Source organism: Meles meles, chromosome 1 (genome assembly GCF_922984935.1).
Source record: "Meles meles chromosome 1, mMelMel3.1 paternal haplotype, whole genome shotgun sequence".
NCBI lineage: Eukaryota > Metazoa > Chordata > Mammalia > Carnivora > Mustelidae > Meles > Meles meles.
This window is the reverse complement of record NC_060066.1, coordinates 216625827-216650365: the sequence shown is the minus strand read 5'-3', so window position 1 is coordinate 216650365 and position 24539 is coordinate 216625827. Positions and strand designations below refer to the sequence as shown.

Sequence of the window (24539 nt, the reverse complement as noted above, 5' to 3'; positions counted from 1 at the left end):
CCGGGCAGTAGCCAGAGGGGGATGGTGCGTGGAGACGGGGATCCGACAGCAGGGCCGGGTGGGGCCGGGGCGCGGATGCGGAGGGCCCAGGCCTGGGGTCACGCAGGGCCTGGGGCGGAGACAGCATGAGGGTTTTCAGCAGACTGGCGGGGGTGAGGGGCTGGAGAGTGTGCTCAGGGCTGGTGTTGAAGCAAAGAGAAGACGAGTCCGGCCATCTCTCTGCCCCACAGCAGGTGTGGAGCAGCCAGGGGAGGGGAGGGTGTCCTGGCTGAGGGAAGAGCTGGGAGGTGTGGGGAGGAGGCCTCGGGTCCAGGATCTGACCCTCCCCTGCCCCGGCCCTGCCCCCTCCGCCGGGTCCCCTAGCACTGCTCCACGGCCTCCACACTAGCCTGGTGACCACCGTCCCCAGATCAAGGGTGCGGGTTTGCTGCCTGCGTTGAGGGCGCGGCTCACGCTGTTTTGTCCACTGCTGAGTCCCACCCAGAACACGGGGAACTCAGTGCGACCGAACATGGGACGGCTCTCTGTGCTCCCCCTGCAGCGTTCAGGCCCAGGGCAGAGGGCTCAGAGGTTTGAAGACATTGGACGGGCCTCTGGGCGACCCCGGGGAGAAAGGTGGCCCAGGAAACAAGGAGGGCTGGTGGCCAGGGCTCGGCCGACATCAGGGCCGGAGTCTCGTGCTGGCCGCAGTGCCTTTGGCTTCGGGTCACCCAGCAGCTGCGAAGGACGCTCACCATCGGGCCTGGCAACCCGGCAAGAGGGGCACCATGGTCGTGGACAAGTCATTGTCCCTGGGACTCTACTGCCGACGGGTCGGGGTTTTCCGCATTCGCGCCCAGGGCCAACTGCCACTCAGCTTGATTGGAAATCTCCGCTTTCCCAAAGCGGCGACACCCAAGCTTCCCCACGCACTACCCACGACACACGCAGTTCCGGCAGGCCCGGGACCGAGAGGTCTCAAGAAAGAACGGCTCTTGAGCTCTCTGCTCTGCAAGGACACACAGACCTGAAGGTCGTCCTCAACATCCCCTTTGGGGCCAGGGCCTCCGGTCTCCTACCTGCTCCCATTAGTGCTGGAGCTGTGGGCTCGCTGGGGGTGCCTAGGGCCTGTTCACCCAGGTGCGGGGCTCGAAGAAGCGGCTCCTGGATGCCGCCGACAAGCTGCGGGGTCATTCGGTCCCCCCAGGACATTGATGTGGCCGGCACGCCCCCCCGTCTGGAGCCGGGACGTGCTCAGAGAAGGGGTGAGGACAGGGGTGCCAGGGTCTCTGAGGGGGTCCCACACCCCTGCCGGGGCTGGAGAGGCCTCTCCCGCCAGCGTGGGCCTGGCCCCTGCACTCCCACCGTGGCTATGTGGCACTCGGCCCGCTGGTAGCCAGTCGGAGACCCACGTTCGCCAATGTCCTTTATTGGGGGACCACCCCGGGCGGGGAGTATGCACAGCATACGTAGGCAGAGCCCTGGGCGCAGGCCAGGAGCACCTAAAACGGTGCGGGGTGTGGGGGTATGGGACACGGTGGCCTGCGCATGGGGGCACCCCAAAGCCCCTCCATGTCCAGCAGGCCCTCGGGGCCCCCGGCCGAGCGTGGGAGTGTGCGCTGCTCCAGCCGTGGCTCAGATCTTGGCCAGGGCGGAGTTGGCGTCCGAGTGCTCCTCCTGGATGGGGGTCCGGAAGCTATTTCCACCTGGGGAGGAGAAGGAGCAGAGGCAGGAGGTGGGGGAGGGCCACGGCCCGCCTGTGGGGGAGGCCTTCGGGGCGGGCTCCCACGGGGACTCACTGGGGGGCAGCCGCCAGGCTCTGTGATGCAGCAGAAGCGCCAGCGCAGCGGCCACGGGAGCCAGGAGGCCCAGGCCCAGGCCCAGGACAGCAGCCAGCTGGGGGCCTGCGGGGAGGCGGGGCCTGCTGGGGGGGGGTCCCTGGAGCAAGGGCCCAGCCCCCGACGGCCTCCGGGAGGGCAGAGGGCATCCCCTCCCCCGCCCTCTCTCCCCACCCTCCTTCTCCTTGCCCTGCTGGGGGGAGGCCAGGCCCCCCCTTACCCCGGGGGGGCTCTGTAGGGGGCGTGAAGGGCTCTTGGGAGGCCCTGGCCCGGGCTGTGGTGGGCTGGGTGGTGGGGGGCAGGGCTGGGGGGCCCCGGGTCTCCCACGGCAGCGTGGCCGGGTGGCTCCTGTCCTCGCAGACGGCATCTGAGCTCTGACTGGCTGGCCGCACCGTACGCTTTCCCTTCAGGGTGCAGCTGACAAAGGCAGGGGGTTCTGTTCAGGCCGGAGCCTCGGACCCCCCAGCCAACTCCTCCCGAAGGACCCAGAACTGAGGCAGGACCAGGGACGTGTGGGGAGCAATGGGCATCCGATGCCCCCCGGGTCCCGTCAGGCCGCATCCCACTCCTAGCCGGGGGACAGGCCGAGGACCCTGCCCAAGCCCCACAACGCCCAGGGGCCCCCGCCCCACACCCTCACTCCGCACTTGCCCTCGCTCTGCTGCCCACACGGCTCTCTCCCACCCCCGCCGTGGAGGCCGCAGCTGTGGATGAGGCTCTCATGGTCTCACACTCCTCACCCCAGCCCAGCAGCCAGGTTGAACCAGGGCTGAGGCGGCGGGCAGCATGGTGGGGACAGGGGTCATGAGGGGACAGGGGCCAGGAGCCCCCCAGGCCACTCACTTGGTCCAGGGCTTGCAGGCCTGGTCATCCCCTGGGGAGAAGTGTCCCGGTGGGCACGGGGCACAGTCTGCAACCGAGACAGCAGGACGGTCTCCTCACCGCCGCCTCAGGGACCGGGACGCGGCTGCTGCTGGGGGCTAGTCCTGTAGGGCCGGGCGCTCGCCCACTGCAGCCTCCAGAACCGCCTCCCGGCCCACATTCCGCCCACTGGCCCTGACCCGGGCCCCCCCCCCTTTCTTGGCCTGGCCTGTTTGTTGGGGGAAAGGAACCCGGTCTGAGCCGGGGAGGGGGTGGGAGGTACAGCGGGAAGTGACAGCCGGCTCCCAAGGACCCCGCAGGCGCGCGGACCGGCCCTCCCGCGCACACGCCGCCCGCCGCCACCCCCGGGCTCACCGACGCCGCGCTTGAAGCCGTCCTGGGGCTCGGTGCCCGGCTTACAGCCGCAGACCGTGTCCTGCGTGGGCGTGCACCTCTGCTTGGGTTCGCTCCCGCTCCCTGGGGGGGTCAGGGGAGCGGGCACGGTCGGCAGAGCTGCCGGGGCTGCCGCGCAGGCTGGAGGACGGAGGCTCCCGGACCAGCAGCCCCCGGCTCCGGGCTCTCTCCAGTCCCTGGAGGCCTCATTCCTTCCGGCCATGTGGCCCTTGGGAGGCCCGGGGCGCTCCAGCCTCCCTCCCCACCCTCCGTCAGGCCCACAGCAGGCCCTCCGTGGCGCTTGGATCCTGCTCTTGTTGCTTGCAAAGGCCAGCGGGCAGGCACGTGCCCCTGCCTGATTCCTCGTGCCTCAGCGCCCCCTCCCCGGGAGGAGGGAGGGGCTCCTAGGGGGCCCCCCCCCATGGTGCAGCAGGCCCCACTGTGGTTTGGGGTTTGTCTCTGCGGCTATGGGGACCTCCTGGGAGCGCCTGGGTGGGGCGCAAGGGACTTGCTCGGGGGGTCTGGGATCCGGTCAGGGTGATGCTCACTCTGATTGCACAGGGTACAGGGTTTGCAGGGCTCATAGTTCGTAGCCTCGTTGTAGAAGCCAGACAGACAAGGGTGGCACTCGGTGTCCTGGCCTCCGCTGCAGCGTCTCGCCATCCCATAGCCTGCAGCGGGGGGCAGGCCAGACTCAGCGCGGCTCGGCATCCCCGCCTCAGTCCTGGCGGCCCATGGCCCTGGGCCTGGCCGCCGATCACCCACTCTGTCAGCCCGAGTCCACTAGCCCGTGACCCCCGTGTCCCGGGACCCCATCTGCTTGTTCCCCTCTCCCCAACCCCTGTCCCCGCACGTGTCCCTTCCCTAGGACCCCACCCTCCTGTCCCAGGGCCCCACAGGCACCCCTCCCCAGCTCTGTGGCCAGGCCACTCACCTGGCGGGCAGTCCTGACAGCACCTGCCGTCTTTGGGGTAGGCGTCCCCCACGCAGGTGAGCCGGGCCGCAGCGCCCAGCACGAGCCCGAAGAGCAGGAGGGCTGAGGGGGGCCCGTGGGGCCGCCGCGCCTGCAGGAGGAGGAGACGAGGATTCATCGCCGGGCGGTGCAGGAGTCTGGGGTTTTTCCTTGCAGGATGTGGCTATAAGGGCTGCGGGGGAGGGGTGGGGGAGGGAGAGAGGAAGAGGGGACCAGGAGGAAGGAGGCCCAGGAAGGGCTGGGGACCCCTGACCTGGGCTGGTGGCAAGAATGCAGCTCGTCTGGGCAGCAACCCTCCAGGCCGCGGGCTTCTCTCCTACCCTGGGCCCTCCTCGCCTCAAACACGCCCACGAACCCCAAGGCTCAGCCAGCAGGCAGCGGGGCGCCGACCCGGCTCGCAGACCTGGGGCCAAAGTGAGGACCCGCAGCCGCTGGACCCCCAGCAGGGCCAGCACACCTAGTCCGCATCCACCGTCCACGCCGGACGCCCCCTCGCCCCACCTCACCGGGGACATGGCGCCCCTTCGGCTGGGCACACGGGTAGCCTCCTGCTCTGGCCGGCGGACCCCTCCACAAGCTCAGTCCCTCTGGGCGCCGGCTCTCCCTGTGGAGGGCAGGTCGGACCCCTCAGGAGCAGGTGTCTGCTCCTACAACCCCCTCCCCCAACGGAAGGCTACACTCATGCCAATGCTCACCCCCTCAGCAAAGGGGTGCACAGAGCACATGGGTAAACCGAGGCAGCACCCTGTGTCAGGAGACAGGCCTCACACCATCTGGACCCTCCACGGGGCACCGGCTCAAGGGGAGAGCAGCCCCAAACTCCAGAGCACAGTCCTGGCCCAGGCGTCCAAACCCAGCTCAGACGGAGGCAGTGGTCGAGAGCTCAGGGGGGCGAGCGCGGGCGTGTGTGGACGCCGCGGGTGTGGAGGCGGGCGTGGCAAGCACACGAGTGCGAGGCAGGGCTGTGCTGCTCACAGGTGTCCCCTGACCTCCCGTGTGGCTGTTTGGAGGTGGGGCTCTAGGCTGCTGGTCAAGTTTAGATGGGGTGGCGGTGGGGTGGGGGGGGAGTCCTGATCCCAAAGGGCCGGCTTCCTTCTGGGAGCGACCCCAGGACAGCGCAGCAGGAGAGTGCGTGAGGACAACGGACGAGTGCAGCCCTGCCCACGCTTGCTCTCAGAAGTCCGGCCCCGGGACAGGGAGACCGTCGTCCCCGGTGCTCTGCCAGGACAGCCCCTGCTCTGCGCCCTGGGTACAAAGTGCGCCAGGAGCACGTGTGAACCTGTGTGCATGTGTGCACGCGGCGTGGGTGCGGCTGCTCCCGTGGGGGGTGCCCTCTGCACCCACTCTGGCTCCGGGTCCTCCCTGGTGGCCAGGCCAACCTGGCCCATCCCATACCCACGCTGGGCTTAGTGTGTCCCCACAGCACCAATGCGACGGCGGACACCACGATGACGCACCGGATGGTCCCCTGGAGCACATGGCACCCTCGGGCACAGCCCCAGGTGGTCCCAGGGCGGGCAGGGAGGGCCGTGTGCAGGGCTGTGGTATGGAGAGCGGAAAGAACACTCGCGCACAGCTCGGACATCACCGGGTGCCCTGGAGGCAGGGGAGGCTGCCCTGGGTCGGTTTTTTTGTAGCCTTCAAACTGTGACCTTGAGAGAAAATTAACCATACACCAGTTAATTCACAGTTTCGGGCAGAGGGCCCCTCTCGGGGAGGAGAGCAGGGGAGAAGTTGGAAATTCCCCTCCGTGACTCCCCGACGACAGGTAAGGAAGCTGAGCTCCACAGCCCACCTGTGGGAAATTCCTCCCCAGCCAAGCAGGGCAAGGCTGCCACGGAGGAGGCCACGGCCCACAGCAGCGGGGGCGGAGGGAGAGGCAGGCTCCACCAGGGCCACCGGGGGAGGGGATCGGGGCGTCCGGCAGCCTGGTGTGTGTGCGTGTGCGCACCCCGTCTTCCATAGATGGGGACAAAGTGTTTCTTTTAATGGACGCACTGTAGCTTCTGAGGCCGAGCTCACTTGGGCGTCCGGTGGGCAGGTGCCCCTCTCCTTCTCTGGGGGCCACGTGGGCGCTGCCTGCCCTCTGGCAGTACGGCTCCCTGCTGCCCGGGGCCCTGCCCACCTGGCCCACGAACCAGGGCCCTGTTCACGCCGACCCGCCAAGCACAGACCACGAGCCAACCACGTCGCCCACACCCCTGCCAACCCACCCACGTGGGCCTGGCCCCGGCGGGGACCCCTCCCACCACACACCCCCAGCCCTTCTGAAGTCGTTCTCGGCTGCGGGGACTGCACAGGTGTCGCCCCACCCCATGCTGCTGGGAAGCGGATCCCTGTGGCAAGGGCGGGTCCTGAGGGCAGCTCCAGGCGGCTGCTCTGCCCGCTCTCGGGCTGGAGCCCCCACCTCAGCAGGGCCCTCCAAGGCCTGGGCGGACCCACCCAGGCGCCACAGCCCACAGCGCAGGGCTCCTGAGGGGATGCCCGGCACGGAGGGGGCAGGGGCAGGGGTCGGAGGCGGCAGCTCAGAGGCACGTGAGGTCAGGGACCCTCGGTCCATTAAACCCCTCACAGCTCAACGTCCTCTGTCCCCACATGCTGGACAAGCACAGGGCACGGCTGACCTGGGGAAGGGCCTGGGACAAATACAGGTCTGGCGCGACCTCCACCAACAGCCCCATCCTGTCCCCAGGCTCTCAGGCCCTCCCCGCCCCTGACTACAGGCTCGGGGAGACTCCAGGTCCCCTGGCCGCCTCCGCTCTGTCCCCCACAGCCAGCCCGGCCAGAGCGCAGAGGGGACTCTCCCCCAGCCCCTGCCCTAAGGGCTGGTCCGCAGATGCTCCCTCTCCAGCCAGCACCTCGCCGGCTCTCAGCTCAGCTCCCACTGTAGACCCTCTGCGTCCACCGCCCCCCCAGCACGGCCTCCCGTGCGGCCCCAGCCAGGGACCGGGCAGGGGCCTGACCAAACCCTCTGTTCTCACCAATCACCCACCTCAAAAGCACCCAGTGGAAGCCACCTGGCCACAAACGTTCCAAAATCATTTTATGAGCTTTTTTTTCAACAAGGAAACGAAGCTAGGACGAAGAGGCAACTCTATCTTAACGTACATTAGTGATTCTCATCACGAGTGTCTGTGTTTTCGGAGACGGGACGTCACGCAGGAACCCCCGGCGGCCGGCTCGGGCCCCCAGAGCAATGCCAGTGAGGGACGGGCAGGATCCACGCTGCTCCCCGCAGGGCCCCGACGCGCCCGGTGCCCAGCAGTGAGACGCCCGTGCGGGGGGCACCAGCCCACGGCTGCACCGGCCCGCGCCGGCCGCTCAGGCGCACCTGGGGCAAGGCTGGACCTGCGGCGGCGGCGGTGGCCGGGCCCAGCGGGGGGGGGGGGGGGGGGGGGCAGCGGGCTCAGAACTCCTCGTGCACGTTGCGGGCGTAGTCCATCAGCTTGCTGCCCGTGAAGAACTCGCTGTATTTGAGGACCTCCTCGGGCTCCAGGTGCTGGTTCTGGTTCTCGTCGGCGATGACGATCATCTGCTTGGCCTCGTTAAGGGCGTTGTACTCGTTCATGGGGTCCATGTAGTCCTATGGTGGTTCCGGGCACGGGGTCAGCATGAACCCCTGACCACCACGGCCCGCCCCAGCGCGCCCGCTCACCGGCGGCACTAGGGCCATCGACCTGGAGTCTCTGCTCCACCACGGCGCCAGAAGTCCACACTTGGTGACAAGGCCGGGAGATACCCGCCCCCCCCACCGCCAGGCAGACGCCCCTGCCCCCCACGGATGCCCTGTCAGCGAGGTCAGTGCCTCTGGCCTCAGGGAAGTATCTGCGTGGCTCTGACCCTGTCACCAGCCTCAGAAAGCAGCGCCTTATTTAAAACACCCCACGGGCCAAGAGTACAGAAGCAGCAAGAAGGGGATGTGGGCATGTTCTGGAACGTCCTGGAAGGCAGACACCAGGCTTGAAGTGGCTCAGGGCCAGAGAGCCTTTGCCCATGGGGCGCCTGAGACTTGCCGCCTCCCGTCCTCCTCAGGGCACTCCTGACGCCTCCTTCCCGGAAGGGACCGGCCAGAGGGCAAACAGCCTTAGTGCTGTGGGAGCCTGCCCGTGGGTCACGCGATGCCCGGATGCAGGCACCGACACGGACTCAACGAGCCGCCGACCATTGCTCGAAGCAGATGAATGCGCCAGCTATCAACGGGGATCAGAGAATTCTGGTGCAAAGACAATGAGTCATGCAGCGACGGGGAAAAACAAGCCCACACAGCACCCACACGGCACCGGCAGAAACACTTCAGGGGAAGATGGTGGATTCCAGCGCGGCCTCACCGCCGGCGCCCCAGCACCTCACCAGCTGCCCACTGGGGAGCGGCGGCTTGGAGCCAGAAGAGGCCGAGGCATCCCAGGCACCCTGGCTGGGGGCAGGCCAGCACCCCACCGGCCCGAGCACCACAGGTGACCACGCCGCCCGGTGACTCCCCCTCCCCTGCGCGTGGGATGCCCACCTCCAGGTGCCACAAAGTGATACAACGAGCAGCCAGGCCAACACTGCCGTCCCTTCCACCGCAGCCCCTTGCCGTCCCTTCCACCGCAGCCCCTTGCCTGAGGCACACCTGGAACCCTGGGGATCTGGGCCCAAACTCAGGGTGGGGGGAGGGCGGTGCCCCCGGGCACCCGCACTGACCTCCAGCTCAGCCGCGGTCACGATCCCATCATGGTTGGCGTCGATCAGTTCCTCAAACTCTTTTCTTCGGTCTCTGACCCAACTGTCATCGATGTCCTGGCCCTGCTGGTTCTCCACTGTGCCGACGGGCAGAGAGATGAACTCAGGCAGTGAGAGCTGCTTGTCGCCGTCCTGGTCTGCGGCACAGGGGAGTGAACACTCAGGCCTCACGGGGATGTGGGACCACCTGGGCCCACCCAGAAGAAAGTCAACCGGAAGAGGTTTCCTGCCAGATTTTCAGTTAAATTTTAGCCTAAAGCTGTTTTAGGTGCGTCTCACCTGACCTGCTCGAGAGCCTGGCCGAGGCCAGATGGCCCAGGACAAGGCCTGACCGCCCCACACCACTGTGTGGCCCCACAGCCTCCGAGACCCCCAGGCCGAGCCCTGCCAGGAGCACCGCTGCAGGAGCACAGTGGGCTCCGCCCTCCAGCCCAGCCACCAGCAGGGAACCCCCCCACCCCGAGGCAGGGTCACAGGCCAGGCCTCACCCAGGTCCCGGACAATCTCCTTGACCATGAACTTGAGCATGCCACGGCTGTGCTCAGGGTGCAGGAATGACAGGAACTCGTCCTCGGTCAGAAGCAGGTCTGAGGGGGGGCTGTCCGCCTGATACCAGCGGTCCTTGAGGTTCTCCAGCACTTCCTGTGCTGAGAGAGGCATCCCCGTGAGGACCCAGGACACCTGCACGCACCTGAGAAGCGCTGAGACGTGCCACCTGGGAAGGCTGGCAGAGGACACTGGTGAGTCAGGCCAAGGGCCTTTGCCGCTCCACGGAGAGCTCAGCCCTCAGGCCTCCTCTGGGAGGCAGACGGTGCAGAGGCCGCCAGACCCAGACCCTCCCAAGAACAGGTGCCGACCCCTCCGTGTACAAACCCAGACCCCCTAAGACACGGACTCCTCCTCCACCCAGACACACACAGGCGCAGACAGCCAGCCCCCCGCCCCGTGCAGCCCCTGCCTCGGCTCACTGCGGCCGTTTGCTCCCGGGGGGGAGGAAAGCGCCGGGGAGGTGGACTCGCCCTGCCCCTACCGGAACGAAGCACACCTCGTTCCTTTCCGCCTCCTGCACGCGCGCCGTACACAGAGGGCAGGGCCTGGAGGAAAACCTGGCTTCCGGATGTGACTCAAGCGTTCCCCACAGACTCCGGCGCGGCCCCCATTCTCCCTCCGTGGGAAGGCCTGGCATGGGGAGTGCGGCCCAGAGCTTGCCCCCACGGCCTCACAGGCTCCGTGACGGTCCAGGGCTTCAACGGTGCGGAGTGGCCGAGGCCGGCCGAGCAGGAGGAGCCAAGGCGCGGAGATCTATCCACGCCCTCACTGTAGCCTCCGGGGACAGGGCGCCCAGGCCTTGGCACATCGCAACAGGGACACGGCTGCCTCCCACACAGCACCCGCCCCGAGTCTCAGTGCCTTCTGATGCGCAGGAGGTCCCGTCGTGACCTACTTTTCACGGCAAACCCACGTAGCGGACGGTGGCAGCAAGCAGCGCTCCTGCCCGCCACGCATGCGGACAGGCCCAGACTCTGTGTCTGTCCGTGGCGCCTGACAGAGGAAGGTCCACGTGGCTCCAGCGGCTCAAGGACCTCAACGTGAGCTCACTGGAGACTTAAGTGGGTGCTGAGACCAGCAGCGGATGTCCACGGAGAGAAGGACACACAAGAAGGGACGCGGGCGGCTCCAGCAGCTGGAGGGAGGCTGCCACCGAGCCCTGCGAGCCCGTCTGCGGTGCCTGGGGACAGCAGCCCCATGAGCCCGAGGGAGGCGCACAGCCTCTCAGTGCCCGCCTGCGCTCCCCGGGCCTCCCAGACCCTCTACACTGCTCTTCACTTCCGATCCAGACCTGCTCGCCCCATCCAAACAGAAGAAGGAATGAGGAGCCTTGAACACGAGTGCGACGAAGGAGTCAACAGGCAGGCTGACAGTTCATGCCCCAAAGGACGGTCCTGACCCCAGGCACGCCCGAAGGAAAGGTACTGAAGACAGACTAGCTCCCGAGAGCAGCCAGGGCCAGAGCACCGGCGGCCCACGTCAGCCAGGGCCAGAGCACCGGCGGCCCACGTCCAGCGGCCGCCCCGGAGGCTGCTGCCGGATGCCCTACACTGGCAGGACGATAGAGGCCCCCCAGAGCCCCCGGATGCTTCCAAATACCACCTTCAGGGGGCAGCTGGGACGACAGGACAGACCGTGGAAATGCAAAACGGAGAGAGGTACGAGAAAGGCAAACAACCGTTTCAGGAAAAAAAATGATCACATTCAAGGCACAGGCTTTCGAAAGGACAGAAATGAAGTCCTGGATGGTGTCCCAGAGAACTGGGGAAGGCCAGCCGGTGCCCGAGGGCATCCGTGCTGCTCAGGACAGGGGTCTGGTGCTGCTGGTCACACGTGCGCCACAAACAAACCGAGCACGAGCAACAAAGGTGGACGGCAGGGACGAGGTGCCTGTGAGCGGCGGCCCCAGGGACAGGTGGAAGGAGGCTGCCACCACACACCATAAGACGCTGCAAGGAGAGGGTCCTGCAGACGAGGGCGTCTCATGCAAACGTGCCCCACAGAAGATCCGCGAATGAGATCCAAAAACACGTAAGAAGGATCCCAGACCGTGACCAGGTGGGACTCATCCCAGGGGCACAGGTGGTTCAACATCTGCAGGTCAGTGAACACGAGCATCCCAGCAGGCAGCAGAAAAATCACACGATCCTGTCCGCGGGCGCAGAAAAAGCATGACAGGAGATCCGACAGGCATTCCTGATCCAAACTGAGCAAACCAGGAATGGAGGTCAACGTCCTACAAAACCCTACAGCTCGTATCAGCTTAACGAACGAGAAAAAGATGCCCCCTCCCCACTGCTCCCCAGCGCTGGAGTCCCAGCCAACGCAAGATAAGAAAAGGGAATCAGAGGCGGACACTTGGGAAGGAAGAAACAGACAGTCCGTGTTCACAGACGTCACGATCGCCTGCGCAGAAAATCGGAATCACCTGAAGACGCGGGCCAGGAGGTTAGAACGGCCGTCACTTCCCTGCGTGCCAGAAAGGCAGGCAGGGAATCAGGGTTAAGGACAAGCAAGAAAACACAAACAGGAAGTATGACTACAACCAACCGGGGACAGACGGGTCCGGGCCCGGAAACAGCAGCGCCGACAGCCGGGAGTGCCCACCGTCCGCCTGAAGGCCCGGCAGCAGGGAGCCCCGGGGGCCCCGGGGCCACAGCAGCTGCGTCCTGAATGAAGCGCAGGAGGACCCCTCCTCCCAGCACCAGGACGCTGGCCTCGCAGACGCAGGACGTCCTCCCTACCGCATCCCAGGGGCAAAGATGCCACAGAGAAACTCCGCGTGCCCACGAGCGCCCAGAGAAGACCCGACGGGACAAGGTGGGGATGGTGGCCCCGCACAGAGGAAGGACAGGACGCGACAGGCGGCTCACCAAACCTGCCACGCAGCTGGGTCGGGGCCCAGGCGGCATCCAGAAGGTAGCCGCCACCGGAACGCACTCGCACCCACACACCTGCCGGTCCTGCGTCCCTGCCGTGTCCCTGCGGGAGGCCTCACACCTCCCGCTGCGGGGAGGGCGGAGCTCTGCCCGCCCACCTCCAGGCCCCTCCCGCAGATGCCCCCCACCGGCCTCACCGCAGCCCCCAGGACCCTGTCCTCGCCCACAGACCAGCCTCCCCTGGGGCTCCAGCCCACAGGGAAGCCGAGACCACAGGCTCCCCCACCCCGTGGCAGGCCACGGCCCGGCGCTCACTCTCCTCGTCGACTTTCAGCTCCTCCCCGTTCCTCATCTTCTCCGCAACTTCTTGCTCGCTGTGGCCTTTGCTCACCAGAAACTTCACTTTGTACTCGTCCCACGACACGTGGCCTGGAAGGGAAGGCCGAGGGGCTAGGCTGTTCCACGACGCATGGTTTTAGGAAGAGCGAGGTCACTGTGTTCAGACCCCTGCCAACAAGCCAGCCCTGCAGGCGAGTGCAGACAGGCAGGAGCCGCCGCGGCCCAGGCCCCCCAACCCAGGCCCCCCCGCCCAGGCCCTCACTTCCTCCACCCTCTGCGCACACCGCCCCCTCCCGCTGGCAGCCTCCCGCCCCCCGGTGAGGGTGAGGTGGGCATTACCGTCGCCATCGGGGTCCACAGCGTGGAAGTGCACCCTGCTCTCCTCCACGGCCTCCTGGAAGTGCTCCGCCGTCTTCGCCACGATCCAGCGCTGCATCTCCTTGGCACTGATCCTGCGGTCCGCGTTCACATCCACCCTGCAGGCAAAGGCGCGATGTCAGACGAGGCCTCTAGAACCCGGGACAGGACAGACAGACGGACGGACCAAAGGGTGGCCAGCGGGGCTCCACCGTCATGAACAGGGACACGCTCTGCCCGACAGCGATGCCGGAGCGGTCAGGGGACAGCGGGGCTGGCTGGGCAGGCTGACCGCGTGCTGGGCAGGGCAGCCCGGCACCACTTCCCCACAGTCTGGGGGCCGAGGGGGAGCACAGACTCGGCCCTCGCCCTTGCTCACAACAGGTAGCGCCGTCAACCCAAATCCACACGCCCAGACACTGGAACAGGACCAGACCTGACGCCAGAGCACAGTCCCGTTTCGCACATGGGCACAGACGGTCGGTGGAGAAGCAAATGGAGATGGGAGCGTGTGCACACGGGAATCAGCCGTGCCCACGGATGCGGCGGCTCACACACGCGTGCAAACTAACACGCATGTGCCTGACTTAACACGCCTACCCACACACACGTTCGGATGCACGCCCGTCATCCAGCCCCGCCCACCCGGAGGTCCACTGGCAGGCACACCAGTGCCCCAAGTCTGGCTTCGACGCGCCGTCCTCCAGGAGCTCAGGAGCTCCTCTGAGTCTCCTTCCTGGAGCCGAGCACCATGGATCCTGGGTCCTGGCACGTGACTGGGCTACCATGCCCCCGATACCCTGGGAGCCTGGCCCCCACCAGGCCTGTGCTGGGCAGACAGCCTCCCACGGCATGGGCCCCCTGAGACCCGTGGACCCTGCCCAGCCCCAGCACCCGGCCTGCGTGAGCTTCGGTCCCAGCACACGCCGGCTAGACTCTAGCGGGCCCCCAGGCCTGGGCGCCTACTTGGAGAAGAGGACCATCAGCTTTCTCCTGCTCCTCCGTGGCTCCGCGTCCTCCTCAAACCCGTCCATGTCCTTCCCCAGGAAGACCTCCTGATGGAAGTCCTTGTTGAGGCGCCCATCCATCTCCAGCTTCACCCCATTCAGGTGGTCCGGGGGCAGGAGCTCATGCTCGTCCTTGCTGCCGGCTCTCTCCCGAGCAGACGAGTGGTTGGCAGGCCGGGCAGACACATCCATCAGAAGGGTGACCCCCAAGAGCCAGAGGCAGTGAGGAGCCAGGCCGCCGAGGGGGACCTGCCTCCACGCCATGGCCGCCCTGGGTCCGGACTGCAGGGCGGTCTGCAAGTGCGGCCAGGAGCTGGGGAGAGAGGGGCGGGGCAGGTGAGGAAGTGAGGCCTCGGCTCACACCTCCCCACCACCCCAGGCACGGCAGAAGGCTCCAGCATGCAACCGCAGGTCTGTAAAGAAGACACAGCCGCCGTCCAACGGCGCGCCAGCCCACACTTCTGCAGAGAGCCCTCTCCTTCACAACGTGAGATGGAAGTTCTTGGTTTACAAGATACATACTGGACACACCGTTTCCTTTTCCGAAGATGCCCACCTCAGGAGCTGCCCAGCACCACTAACCCTACCCCCTTCTAATGCCCACGGTGGGCATTCCCAGAACAGTCTCTCTCCATCCCCCCTGGCATTGGGACGGGCTCCAGAGTCATGGGAACTCACTCTCCAAACCCAACTCGGCATTTATGAGCTCTGGGACCTTGGCTAAGTCACCAGCCTCCCTGCCTGTTTCCACCCTGAAAGAGGAAGTCCCCTCTCTCACCCCAAGGCTTTGTGACGACTGGGCCTGGGGCCAGCAAATGCCCAAACCCACCCAGCAGGGCACCAGTCCTTTCCTACCTTCCCTTCTCAATGACCTCTGCAGGTGCACATACACACACACACTCGTGTGCGCATGGGTAGACGTGCACACACACCTACGTGTGCGTACCCACATGCCCACAAAGATGCACACACACCCCCTCGCACGCGTTCACACGGGAATACCAGGAAGTCTGTCATCCTTGTAGCTTGGGCCCAGCAACAAGGAAGCTATGCCACGGTCCTGCCCGCTCTACCACGGTACCGGTCCCAAGGCCACACGCACTTGTGCCCAGCACTCGGCCGTCCCTGCCTTCTCCCACATCCGGCTCCTTCCACCCAGGCCTGTTTTCCCTCACATCTTCCAGTTTCCCCCACATGCCCTTCTGGAATGGCCTGGAATTCCCTTCTGGCGCCAGAACAGTGCCCAGCTGCGCGCCCAGGTCCCTGCTTGGCTTCTCGTGGACCTTCACGCTCCACACTTCCCCAAAGGAACTCTAGCTCCTTCTCACCCTTGCCATGACCTGTTCCTCTCACAGTCTGCCCGGCAGACACCGGTGGTCCTCGCAGTGCAGCTGAGACCCTCCCCCCCCCTCCCCCCCTCCGGCCGTCCTCACAGAGAGGAGCAGCAGAGGGAAGCCCACCAGCTCCCAGGGTCCAAAGGTGGTGGCCCTGGGCACGCTCGCCACAGGCCAGAGTGCCACTTGCTGCCAAGCTGGGGCATGGAAGGAAGCACAGGGCCATGCATCGGGCAGAGCAGAGGTCAGTGCTGGCCGGCAGCCCTGCGACTGCCGCCTGGCCAGAGGCACACGGTGCTGGACCAGGGGCTCCGGCGGGCTGGCTGCCACCCCTGCTGGCCTGGTGCTTCCTCTTGAACCTGCTCCTGCACACCATATACTCCCCTGCCAGGTGACACCTTTATGGCCTCCAAACCTGACCCCTACCTAGATCTTTCAACAAGACTTTGCTCTCCGAACTCATCTCAATCCTCAGACGAAGCAATCCTCCTCCCAGGGCAGCGCACATCCCTCTTTCCAGGTGTGTGGAGCCTGCTGGCTGCCCCAGGACGTCCTCTGGGCTTGGACTGCCCTGAATCACACGGCCTGGAACGCCACACGCTGCCCCACCCCACCGTCCCAGCAGCGGTCACACTGTCCACACAAGCCGGTGAGCCTGTACGGGGTTCCTGCCACAGCGCAATACGTGTGCTCCGGAAGCGTCCGCGCCCCGCGGCACGCACACAGAAAACTCAGGGCCCGCGGGAACAACTCAGGGGATGTGTCCAAGCCCGAAACCACTGGTCTAACGGGCCAGGAAGAAACCAGTAAGTGGTGGCCGGCGAGGGTCCCGCAGACTCAGCACGCAGCTCTCAGCGGCTACTGAACGGTCGGAGATGCTGGGCACAGGTGCCAAGGAGATGCGGGTGGGACGGCCCCTAGGGTGGGCGCAGGAGGACGTGCAGCAGGAGGACATGCTGCAGGCCAAGACCTGTACAGGCCTGCGGCCCCCAAGGCCTCCTTTCCTGCGGGAGCGTAGCTCCACCCCTGCGCCCCACTCCCCTGGCTGGGCAAGGGCTGCGCCGGCGAGATGACCTCCCCGGACACTAACGTCGCTCTCGCTGGTCGAGGCCGCGAAAGCACGCACCATGTCCAAACGCACTGTACTTTGCTCCCGGAAAGACAAAGTCAATCCCTTACTTCTCTTCGGGACGCGGACAGGACGTTCTGCACAAAAGTAGCCCCAAAATACCCGCGCAGATACCAGGACGTCCAGGCTCTGAGCGCGGCCCCTCAGCGGCTCAGCTCCGCGCCCTCCGCCTGCCCTTCCCCCTCGCCCCCCGGACCGCGACGTCGGAGGCCGGGCCTGGCTGGCTGACCCGGGAGGCCCGTCCTCCAGCAGCGACGTCAGCGGAGGGGGCAGCACCGCCAGGGGCCGGCGTGGTGCAGCGGCATTTCTCGGCCATCCCGTGGGGTCCGTGCCGGCGACCCTACCCCTGGCCGACCGAAAGGCAAACGCGTCGCCCGAAGGCGCTGTCGCCGCTCTTCGGAGTCGCGCGGAGAGCGCGGGTAACAAGGGCCACGGGCCGAACCGAGAGCCCGGCGCTGCCCACGCGCGGCGTCCAATCTTCCCCAAGTCCGACCGATGATCACCTCTGGCGGACCAGGCGAGCGACGGCCGCTCGCTGGTGAGGACCGGCACCCACACGACTGCCCCGCGGCCGGCCTCCCTCAGCCTCAGTTTCCCGGCGGCCGCCGTCGGTGAGGGCAGAGGAGACAGGAGCCCGGGGTCCAGCGGCCCGAGGGAGCATCTGCAGGCCTCCCGGCGCCCCCGACCCGGGGCCCTCACTCACCGGCCTCCCTTCCCTCGCCCAGGATCGGCCGAGCGGGGCCCGAGCGCCCGTGACGCCTCCGACGGGACGCGCCTAGGCCGCGGCCATCTTTCTTCCGGGAAAAGGCGGACCCGGAACGGCGCGCGCGGGCGCGACGTCACCGCGACGACGCTGGCGCCGCCATCTTTCCTCTGGGCGGAAATAGCCGCACGGCCGCCACACCCCCCCCCGACAGCCAATGAGAAGGGCACGCGCGCCCACGTGACGAGCGGACCCGTGACGGGCAGCGCACGGCCCTCCGCCTCCGCCGTCGTCGGACGCGGCCTGCGCGCCGGCTCCGGGGGCCTCGGGGGCGCTTCCCTCGCGCGCGCGCGCCATGAAGCTGCTGCGGCGCGCGTGGCGGCACCGGACGGCGCTGGGCCTAGGCGGCCTGGCGCTCTGCGGCGCGGGGCTGCTCTACCTGGCCCGCTGCGCCGCCGACGGCCCCCGCCCGCCTCCGGGGCGCAGCCCCCCGCCCGCCGAGCCCGCGCGCGCCGCCGCCTTCCTGGCCGTGCTGGTGGCCAGCGCGCCGCGGGCGGCCGAGCGGCGCAGCGTGGTCCGCGGCACGTGGCTGGCGGCGGCGCGGCGCGGCGGCCCGGGCGACGTGTGGGCGCGCTTCGCGGTGGGCACGGGCGGCCTGGGCGCCGAGGAGCGGCGCGCCCTGGAGCGCGAGCAGGCGCGGCACGGCGACCTGCTGCTGCTGCCCGCGCTGCGCGACGCGTACGAGAACCTCACGGCCAAGGTGCTGGCCATGCTGGCCTGGCTGGACGAGCACGTGGCCTTCGAGTTCGTGCTCAAGGCGGACGACGACTCGTTCGCGCGGCTGGACGCTCTGCTGGCCGAGCTGCGGGCCCGCGACCCCGCGCGCCGCCGCCGCCTCTACTGGGGCTTCTTCTCGGGCCGCGGCCGCGTCAAGCCTGGGGGCCGCTGGCGCGAGGCCGCCTGGCAGCTGTGCGACTACTACCTGCCCTACGCGCTGGGCGGCGGCTACGTGCTCTCGGCCGACCTGGTGCACTACCTGCGCCTCAGCCGGGAGTACCTGCGCGCGTGGCACAGCGAGGACGTGTCGCTGGGCGCCTGGCTGGCGCCGGTGGACGTCCAGCGCGAGCACGACCCGCGCTTCGACACCGAGTACAAGTCCCGCGGCTGCAGCAACCAGTACCTGGTGACGCACAAGCAGAGCCTGGAGGACATGCTGGAGAAGCAGCAGACGCTGGCGCGGGAGGGCCGCCTGTGCAAGCAGGAGGTGCAGCTGCGCCTGTCCTACGTCTACGACTGGTCGGCGCCCCCGTCGCAGTGCTGCCAGAGGAAGGAGGGCATCCCCTGAGCCGCCGCCGCCGCCGGGTCACACGCGCTGGAGGGAGGCCGGGACACGCCTCAGGAGGTGGCCGCCGCAGCGAGAGGCGCTGGGGGCCTGGGGGCCCTCCCACTGGCCTTACATGGGCACAGCTGACCGGTTCTCGCTAGTCACCCAGAATAAGCCCAGCCCTCCCAGAGGCCAGGTGTATTTGGCGAGCAGCAGCAGACAGCTCCTAGGTCCCAGCTCCGGCGGGCACCCAGGCCTGAGCACCCCAGGGGCCACCATGGAGCCTCACTCTTGTTCTGGGTCTTGCCAGGGCGACACATAAGGTCCGGGCAGAAAGGTCCTGTCCCTGGATCTCAGCCTGCCTGGGCCTAGACTGGGAGGATGCCTGGCTTTGAGTGGCTTGCACAGCCCCGCAGCTCCCACCCTGGCTGTCCTCTACCAAGGGCGAGGAGAGCAGCCGGAGGCTGGAGCCCACAGGCGCTCGCGCACCCCGGCCCCAAAGAAAGAATCGACTTGTTCTGGGGATCATGTGACATCCCACACCATGTGTTGACCGTCCCCCTGGGAAATCCCCGCTCGGAGAGCTTTGGCTGCCGGGAACTGACCCTCCGGCCCTTGCATGTTCCCGCTGAGCTGTGTGTTGCGCCCGATGGCTTTGATCAAAATCGCTGCAGATTGTGGGGTTAGGTTACCTCTTCTGTTACGTGTTGATGTCTTCGGGCACGTGGCACTGACTTAACTGTGTGTCGGGTGTTTCTGCTTCAATGGTATCTTGGTCTTCGTTGCTTTCGAGTGAATTCGCGGTAAATGTCATTCAGCGTTAGTCTGTGACGTATAAATATTGTAAATTTGTGTAGATAAGAGTTCAAGTACGAGCGTGTGGGTCTTGTACTTTTTATTTAAGGGAAGATTTTTCTATCATAACTTGGGCTTTGTGGATTAGTCTGTTTTTATAGCTGGAGTCGTAGACTCGTTCCTGCCTGTGTGTTTAAGTGTGGAAGAATCCTAAAACTCCGTTTCTCTTCCCAGTTTACACAAAAAGTCAGTCCCATTGTTTCCTTCTGAAAAGATTTTCCTTTAAAGGCTTCCTCGCGGCCCTGCAGGGGCAGGCGTTTCTCACCCACGCGGCTGTTGTTTTAGACTGGGCCCAAGTTCCCAGAATCTGAGCCCTGGGAAGCGTCGTGAGGTTTCCCGCATTCTGTCTAAGAAAACAGGCTCTGCCCTCCGGCACGTCCTTTTGCAGACAGAAAGCACGTGCGGCCTCCAGGCTGATCTTCAGAAGATCAGGGTTTCTTTTTTCCCATTAGATGTGAAAAGTGAGTGCCGCAGTCATCACGAGAGTCAAATAAAGAGGCTCCAGGACAGCCGTGGGCCCTTCTGTGAGCGCCGTGGTGTGTGATGCTGCCCATTCCTACTCCGGCGCCTGCGCTGCGTCACCTGCTGGTGCAGCTGGAGTCTGGAGTCCGCTTCGGCGCAGTGCGGACGCGGGGAGCAAATCTCCGATGCCCTTTCATCGCCTTTCCTTTGTGTTCTCAGGCCGTGGGTTTTAAGAGCAGGTGCCTCGGTGCCCTCAGGCCGCGGAGAGAACCCTGCGGACGAGCGAGCCTGAGCAGCAGACACGTCTTCCTCCCGGTTCTGGGGGCTGGCCGGCCAGAGCGCCCGCGGGGCCGAGTGCTGGTGAGGACCTGCGTTCCGCGGCACAGGTGGCCACCTTCTCGCTGCGTCCTCATGGCGAGAGAGCCGGAGCAGGCTCCCCGGTGTCCCTTTTTACAGGGACACTGATCCCACCAGAAGGCTCACCCTCTGGACCTCAGCGGACCCCGGCTCCACATACTATCACGTGGGTGGTTCAAGTTTCAGTTTACATTTTTGGGGATGCAGTCAGTCATTGCAGGTTTGGGTTAATTCTGTTTAAAAGTAGAATATCCAGAATTTGGCATCTCGGGCCAGAAGGGAAGGTCTCGTGGCTGCAGTTTTCCGTCTTTAGAAGGTAGAACCCGGCCCTGTGTTTGTCAGGTGCATGTGGGCTTTCTGATTAGCTGCCTCGAAGCAGGCTCGACTGCCCCCTGTGCACACGTTTCCAGGACGGGTTCATGAGAGGGTCCAGGTTGGAGGACCCTGGGGTGAGCAGAACGGGACCCTGCCGGCCATTTTCACCTGGAGGTCTTGTCTGACCTCGGGGCTGTGGGACGAGTTGGCATGTGTGTGTCTCCGTTTCTCAAACGAGGAGACTGTGCTTGGACAGACCAGACAGCTTGCTGGGCCACATGCCCGTGGCAGAGCCGGGCTCCAAGCCGAAGGCTGGACCTCCGCACCCCTGCCCAGCATCCACAGTCCTGCTGTGGCTTCCGGGTTTCTCCGGAGTAGACCCGAGGGAAAGCAGGACACCGATGTCCCAGACCTCCTAGTAACAAAATCTAAAAATCTAGGCATGTCTCTTTGGAGGAGGGGGTCCCTGAGCGTTAGCACTCAGGTGAATCACGTGAAAGTGCCAGCGTGCAGCCCGGTGCGACAGAAATGGAAACTTCGCATTGTTCGACCTCAATCATTAAATTTCAAGACAGAACCAACCAGATACTGGGCTGATCGCGCGTCACTGCGACGGCAGCATTCAGACCACACGCTGGGGCTGAAGACCAGGAGCCCCTCCCTAGAGGGACCCTCAGGCATCGCCTTATCGGGGCCCCAGGAGCCTGCCCTCCTCCCCTCTGGCGGGTGTTCTCCAGGTCGGGGTACCCTCCCTACACTGCACCTCCCACCGAGGGCTCCCCACCATCTGGACGTGTGTGCCCTATAGACCAGGGGGTGAGCTCTGGCTCTCTGGCTCTTGGGAGATGGGGAGTCAGACCACTGGACTGGCTTTTTTGGGCATTTAGGATACAGGACCACTAACCTCCCAGCCAGACTGGTATGTCCAAGTGGCCGTCAGAGCCCACCCTTGCAGGGCATCGGGACCAGATGAGACATCCAGCGCCACCCCCAGGGGAATCCTCGTCCTGCCCCGCCCTCCCCTAAGGCCAATGTGGAGAGCCCTGGCAACAGCCCTTTCGAGCTCCTGAGAAAAGAGGAAGGGACGGGCACAGAGCCTGAGCGCCTCGGCCACGGTCCCAGGGCCAGAAAATGGGAGAAACTTCAGAAATCCTGGCTGTAACAGGAGGAATCTCCCGAGGATTATGCCAAGCAAGAAAAGTCCATCCCAAAAAGTTGCATACTGGGTACCTCCATCTCCGTGACATTCTCGAATGGCCGTGGTTCTAGATGCGGAGGACGCATCAGTGCTGCCCGTCAAGGTGGGGTCGAGGTGGGGCTGGGTTCCGGGGGCGGCGCTGCCTGGCATCTGGCTTGGGTGTCCTCGTCCTGCTTGTGGTACTACCCGGTGGGCACCCCGGTCACAGCCACATTAAATTTGCAGTCATCTCAAAATTTAGAATTTAATGTGAAAATAGAGATTGCGTCACTAATTCCAATACAAGAGAGAAACGTGGGACCTGAGAGACCAGAGAAGGCAGGGCGCCCTAGAGTGGCCGGGCACCAGGAAGGGCCCACACAGTCATGCTGGGGAGGCTAGCAGGGCTCCCAGAGGCCAGTCGTGAGCCCTGTGGCGAGTGGGAGCTGGCGCGCTACCCCACCATCCGCCCCGTCCCCCTTGCACCTGAGCCAAGACCCCCACCCCCTGCCCTGCCCCCCCCCCAGGCCTCCCAAAAGCCTGGGGGGCAGAGTTGGCGAGAGTGGAGAAGGGTCGGGGACGTGGTAGGAGCTGAAGGAGTGGAGCCTATGGTGGTGACCGCCCTGGGACGCGCCTGCTGGAGGAGACCTCGTGCCAACAGGGCTTACAGGCTCACGGCTGAGCCCTAGACCCGCACAGCTCCCGTTGCCCGCCGGCCCCCATCCCTCCCAGCCGCGCACGCTTCACGGGCCTCGCAACTCTGGCCGGGTGGGCCTCTGGGAGCTCAGCACAGACCCTGCCTCGCGGGGGCCTCCCTCTGCCCAGCACCTGGCCTGGAGGACAGGGTCCTGCGGTGGCAGGAAGGGGCTGGCTGCTCCTGGCCAGAAACTGCAGGTCCATAGAGATGGCCGGTGCGCCCCTCAGCCCCCACCTGACCCGGGGACCTGGTTCCCCTGGGAGACCACTGCCTGTCGTCGTCTGCGGCTGAGGGAGCGCGTGGCCACCGGCCACAGACGGGCCTCAAGCGGGCCAAGCTCGGCACAGCCAGAGGAAGCGTGGAGAAGCACCACATTCCAAGGCACCGGGGCAGCAGGTGGCCCCGTGGAGACTGAGTCACCCTGATTGGCTCCTGGGTGCCTGTGCTGTGGTCAGGAGAGAGGCTTGGGTCGTCCTGCCTCCTAATAAGGGTGCTCCCGGTTAGGGCTGCTGCCTCTCCTGCCCTGAGTCCCGGGAGCCGGCTGAAGGCCTGTGTCGGTCCTAACACCAGAACCTGGTCTCAGAACAAACAGTAGGCTCCTGAGGGGTCGCAGTCCAGGCCCTGGGGGTCTCCTCATTCCTGGGAGCCTATGGCCCTCCGCTCTCGGGTCACCTCCCAGCCCCCACCCAGAGGACCCTCCGCACAGCCTTGGTTGCTGAAATAGCCCCTTCCCCTGTCACCTGGCCTCTAGGGGCTCCCCGCTTCTTCAGGGCCAGGGTGGGCTCACTGCCGGCCTGGGCTACGCCGGAGCTCCGCCCCCTCCCCCACACACACCTGGTCCCCCTCCCCTCTGACCCTGCCCCATTCCCAGTCCTTCCGGACCCCTGTCTCCCCATCCCGCCCCCTTCCCCCTTTCAGACCCTCGCACCCTGGAAGGAGCCGCAGCAGGTCACCCAACCTCCCAGACCGCAGCCAGGTGGCCCTGCCCGCTGCACTGAGGGCTTCAGAGACCCCAGGACAACCTGCCACCCGTGGGTCCTGAGGCCCGCATGCCCTGGGCAACGCCCTCTGTGGGTGTCTCTGGAGCGGCCCCCCCTTCCTCCCCAAGGACCCTGAGCCTCCCCTACTGTGGGGTCCCACTGGAGGCTGTGCAGGGGGTGGGGCGGCCTGAGTGGAGGTGGGGGGGGACAACACCTCAGGCCTTGTTCCGGCGGCAGTGACAAGGAGACTCCAACCTGCCCCCCCCCCCAGGCCTGGGGTCGCCGGGGGCCACAGAGGCTGACGGCCATCAGTGCAGGCGGCCACTCCCAGCTCCGACCCTCCCCAGACGCCGAGGGGCCCAGACCAGGACAGATGAGCAGCAGCTCTGTGGGGCTGGGGAGGTCCCAGGGATCTGGAATGGCATTCTGGTGCCAGCCTCGAGGGGCCGATCCGAAGACTGGGCAGAGGTGTGCCCCGCCCCCAGTCTGAGCACCAACTGGTGGGAGCCCGGAGAGAGCACAGCCTCTGCGGGGCATCAGCCAAGCTGCTCTCAGGAGACGGGCTTCTGCGGAAGCTGACCATGGGGACAGAGTAACTCCTGCGCCCCCTTCACACAGACTCGAAGCCTTCACCCAGGCCACCTTGGGAGTGGGGCATGGGGGAGCCCGGGAAGGGATGAGGGTCAAGGTCTCTACAGAGCAGTCTCCACCTGGGCTTGGAGACGAAAGCCACCCCAGAACACACCCACCCCCAGCCTAGGAAGGGGACTCTGGCAGCTGGGTGGGCAGCCAGAGCTAAAATCTGGGGAGGCCTGAGCAGGTGGGTGTGGTTGGGGAGGCAAGGGGCAGCCCCTTGGTGGCCACTCAGAAGGACAGCTGGGCCTCTCCCACACACATCTGTGGCCAGCCGCCCACGCGGGGGTGGGGCCAGAGTGGCCTCCATGCACAGGTGCCCCTGTACCCCTGGCAGGTCCCTGCGCTTCCTGGGCACACGGCCCTAGACCCCTTGGGCTATGGACACCCAAGGCCAGGGAGAAGCCGTGGCGCGGAGCAGCGGGGACAGTGTACTGCTCTGTCCGCCAGAGGGAGCCTGGAGCACAGGCTGCTCCTGCCCCGTCCTCCAGAGTAAACACAGGCAGGGCCACTGCCCAGGAACCCCACAAAGACCCTCACCCAGACCCCACCTCCCACCGACCCAGGGCCTGACCCCGCCTGGCGACTGGAGGAGAAGGCCATCCAAGGCCTGCCCCCTCCTTCCAGCAGCACCCTGGGAGCTCGGAGGCCCAGCCCCCAAGGGGCCCCTGCGCCC

General features: G+C 66.1%; 3 protein-coding genes across 4 annotated transcripts; 1 reads left to right on the top strand and 2 right to left on the bottom strand.

The window, feature by feature from the left end:
* Positions 1 to 83: 83 nt before the first annotated feature.
* TNFRSF4 (TNF receptor superfamily member 4) lies at positions 84 to 6427 on the bottom strand. Its single transcript, XM_045977900.1, has 8 exons — positions 4006 to 6427; positions 3620 to 3742; positions 3054 to 3155; positions 2661 to 2727; positions 2038 to 2234; positions 1779 to 1883; positions 1059 to 1685; positions 84 to 109 (listed from the first exon to the last, which is right to left on the bottom strand). Exons 1-7 carry the CDS (start codon positions 4160 to 4162, stop codon positions 1615 to 1617), a joined length of 822 nt encoding a protein of 273 aa, XP_045833856.1. The 5' UTR covers positions 4163 to 6427; the 3' UTR covers positions 84 to 109; positions 1059 to 1614.
* Positions 6428 to 7070: 643 nt separating this feature from the next.
* Positions 7071 to 17205, bottom strand: SDF4 (stromal cell derived factor 4). 2 transcript variants are annotated; one of them, XM_046028333.1, is made up of 7 exons: positions 17064 to 17205; positions 13857 to 14210; positions 12873 to 13009; positions 12510 to 12623; positions 9255 to 9413; positions 8728 to 8903; positions 7071 to 7627 (listed from the first exon to the last, which is right to left on the bottom strand). In XM_046028333.1, the coding sequence occupies exons 2-7, from the start codon at positions 14159 to 14161 to the stop codon at positions 7451 to 7453; spliced, it is 1068 nt and encodes a 355-aa protein (XP_045884289.1). In that variant the 5' UTR covers positions 14162 to 14210; positions 17064 to 17205; the 3' UTR covers positions 7071 to 7450. The 2 variants fall into 2 exon arrangements, with proteins under 2 accessions (XP_045884289.1, XP_045884293.1); XM_046028337.1 differs by lacking the exon at positions 17064 to 17205 and adding an exon at positions 16411 to 16546.
* Positions 17206 to 17385: 180 nt separating this feature from the next.
* Positions 17386 to 23081, top strand: B3GALT6 (beta-1,3-galactosyltransferase 6). The gene has a single exon (XM_046028348.1). The coding sequence runs from the start codon at positions 17419 to 17421 to the stop codon at positions 18406 to 18408; it is 990 nt and encodes a 329-aa protein (XP_045884304.1). The 5' UTR covers positions 17386 to 17418; the 3' UTR covers positions 18409 to 23081.
* The last annotated feature ends 1458 nt before the right edge of the window (positions 23082 to 24539 follow it).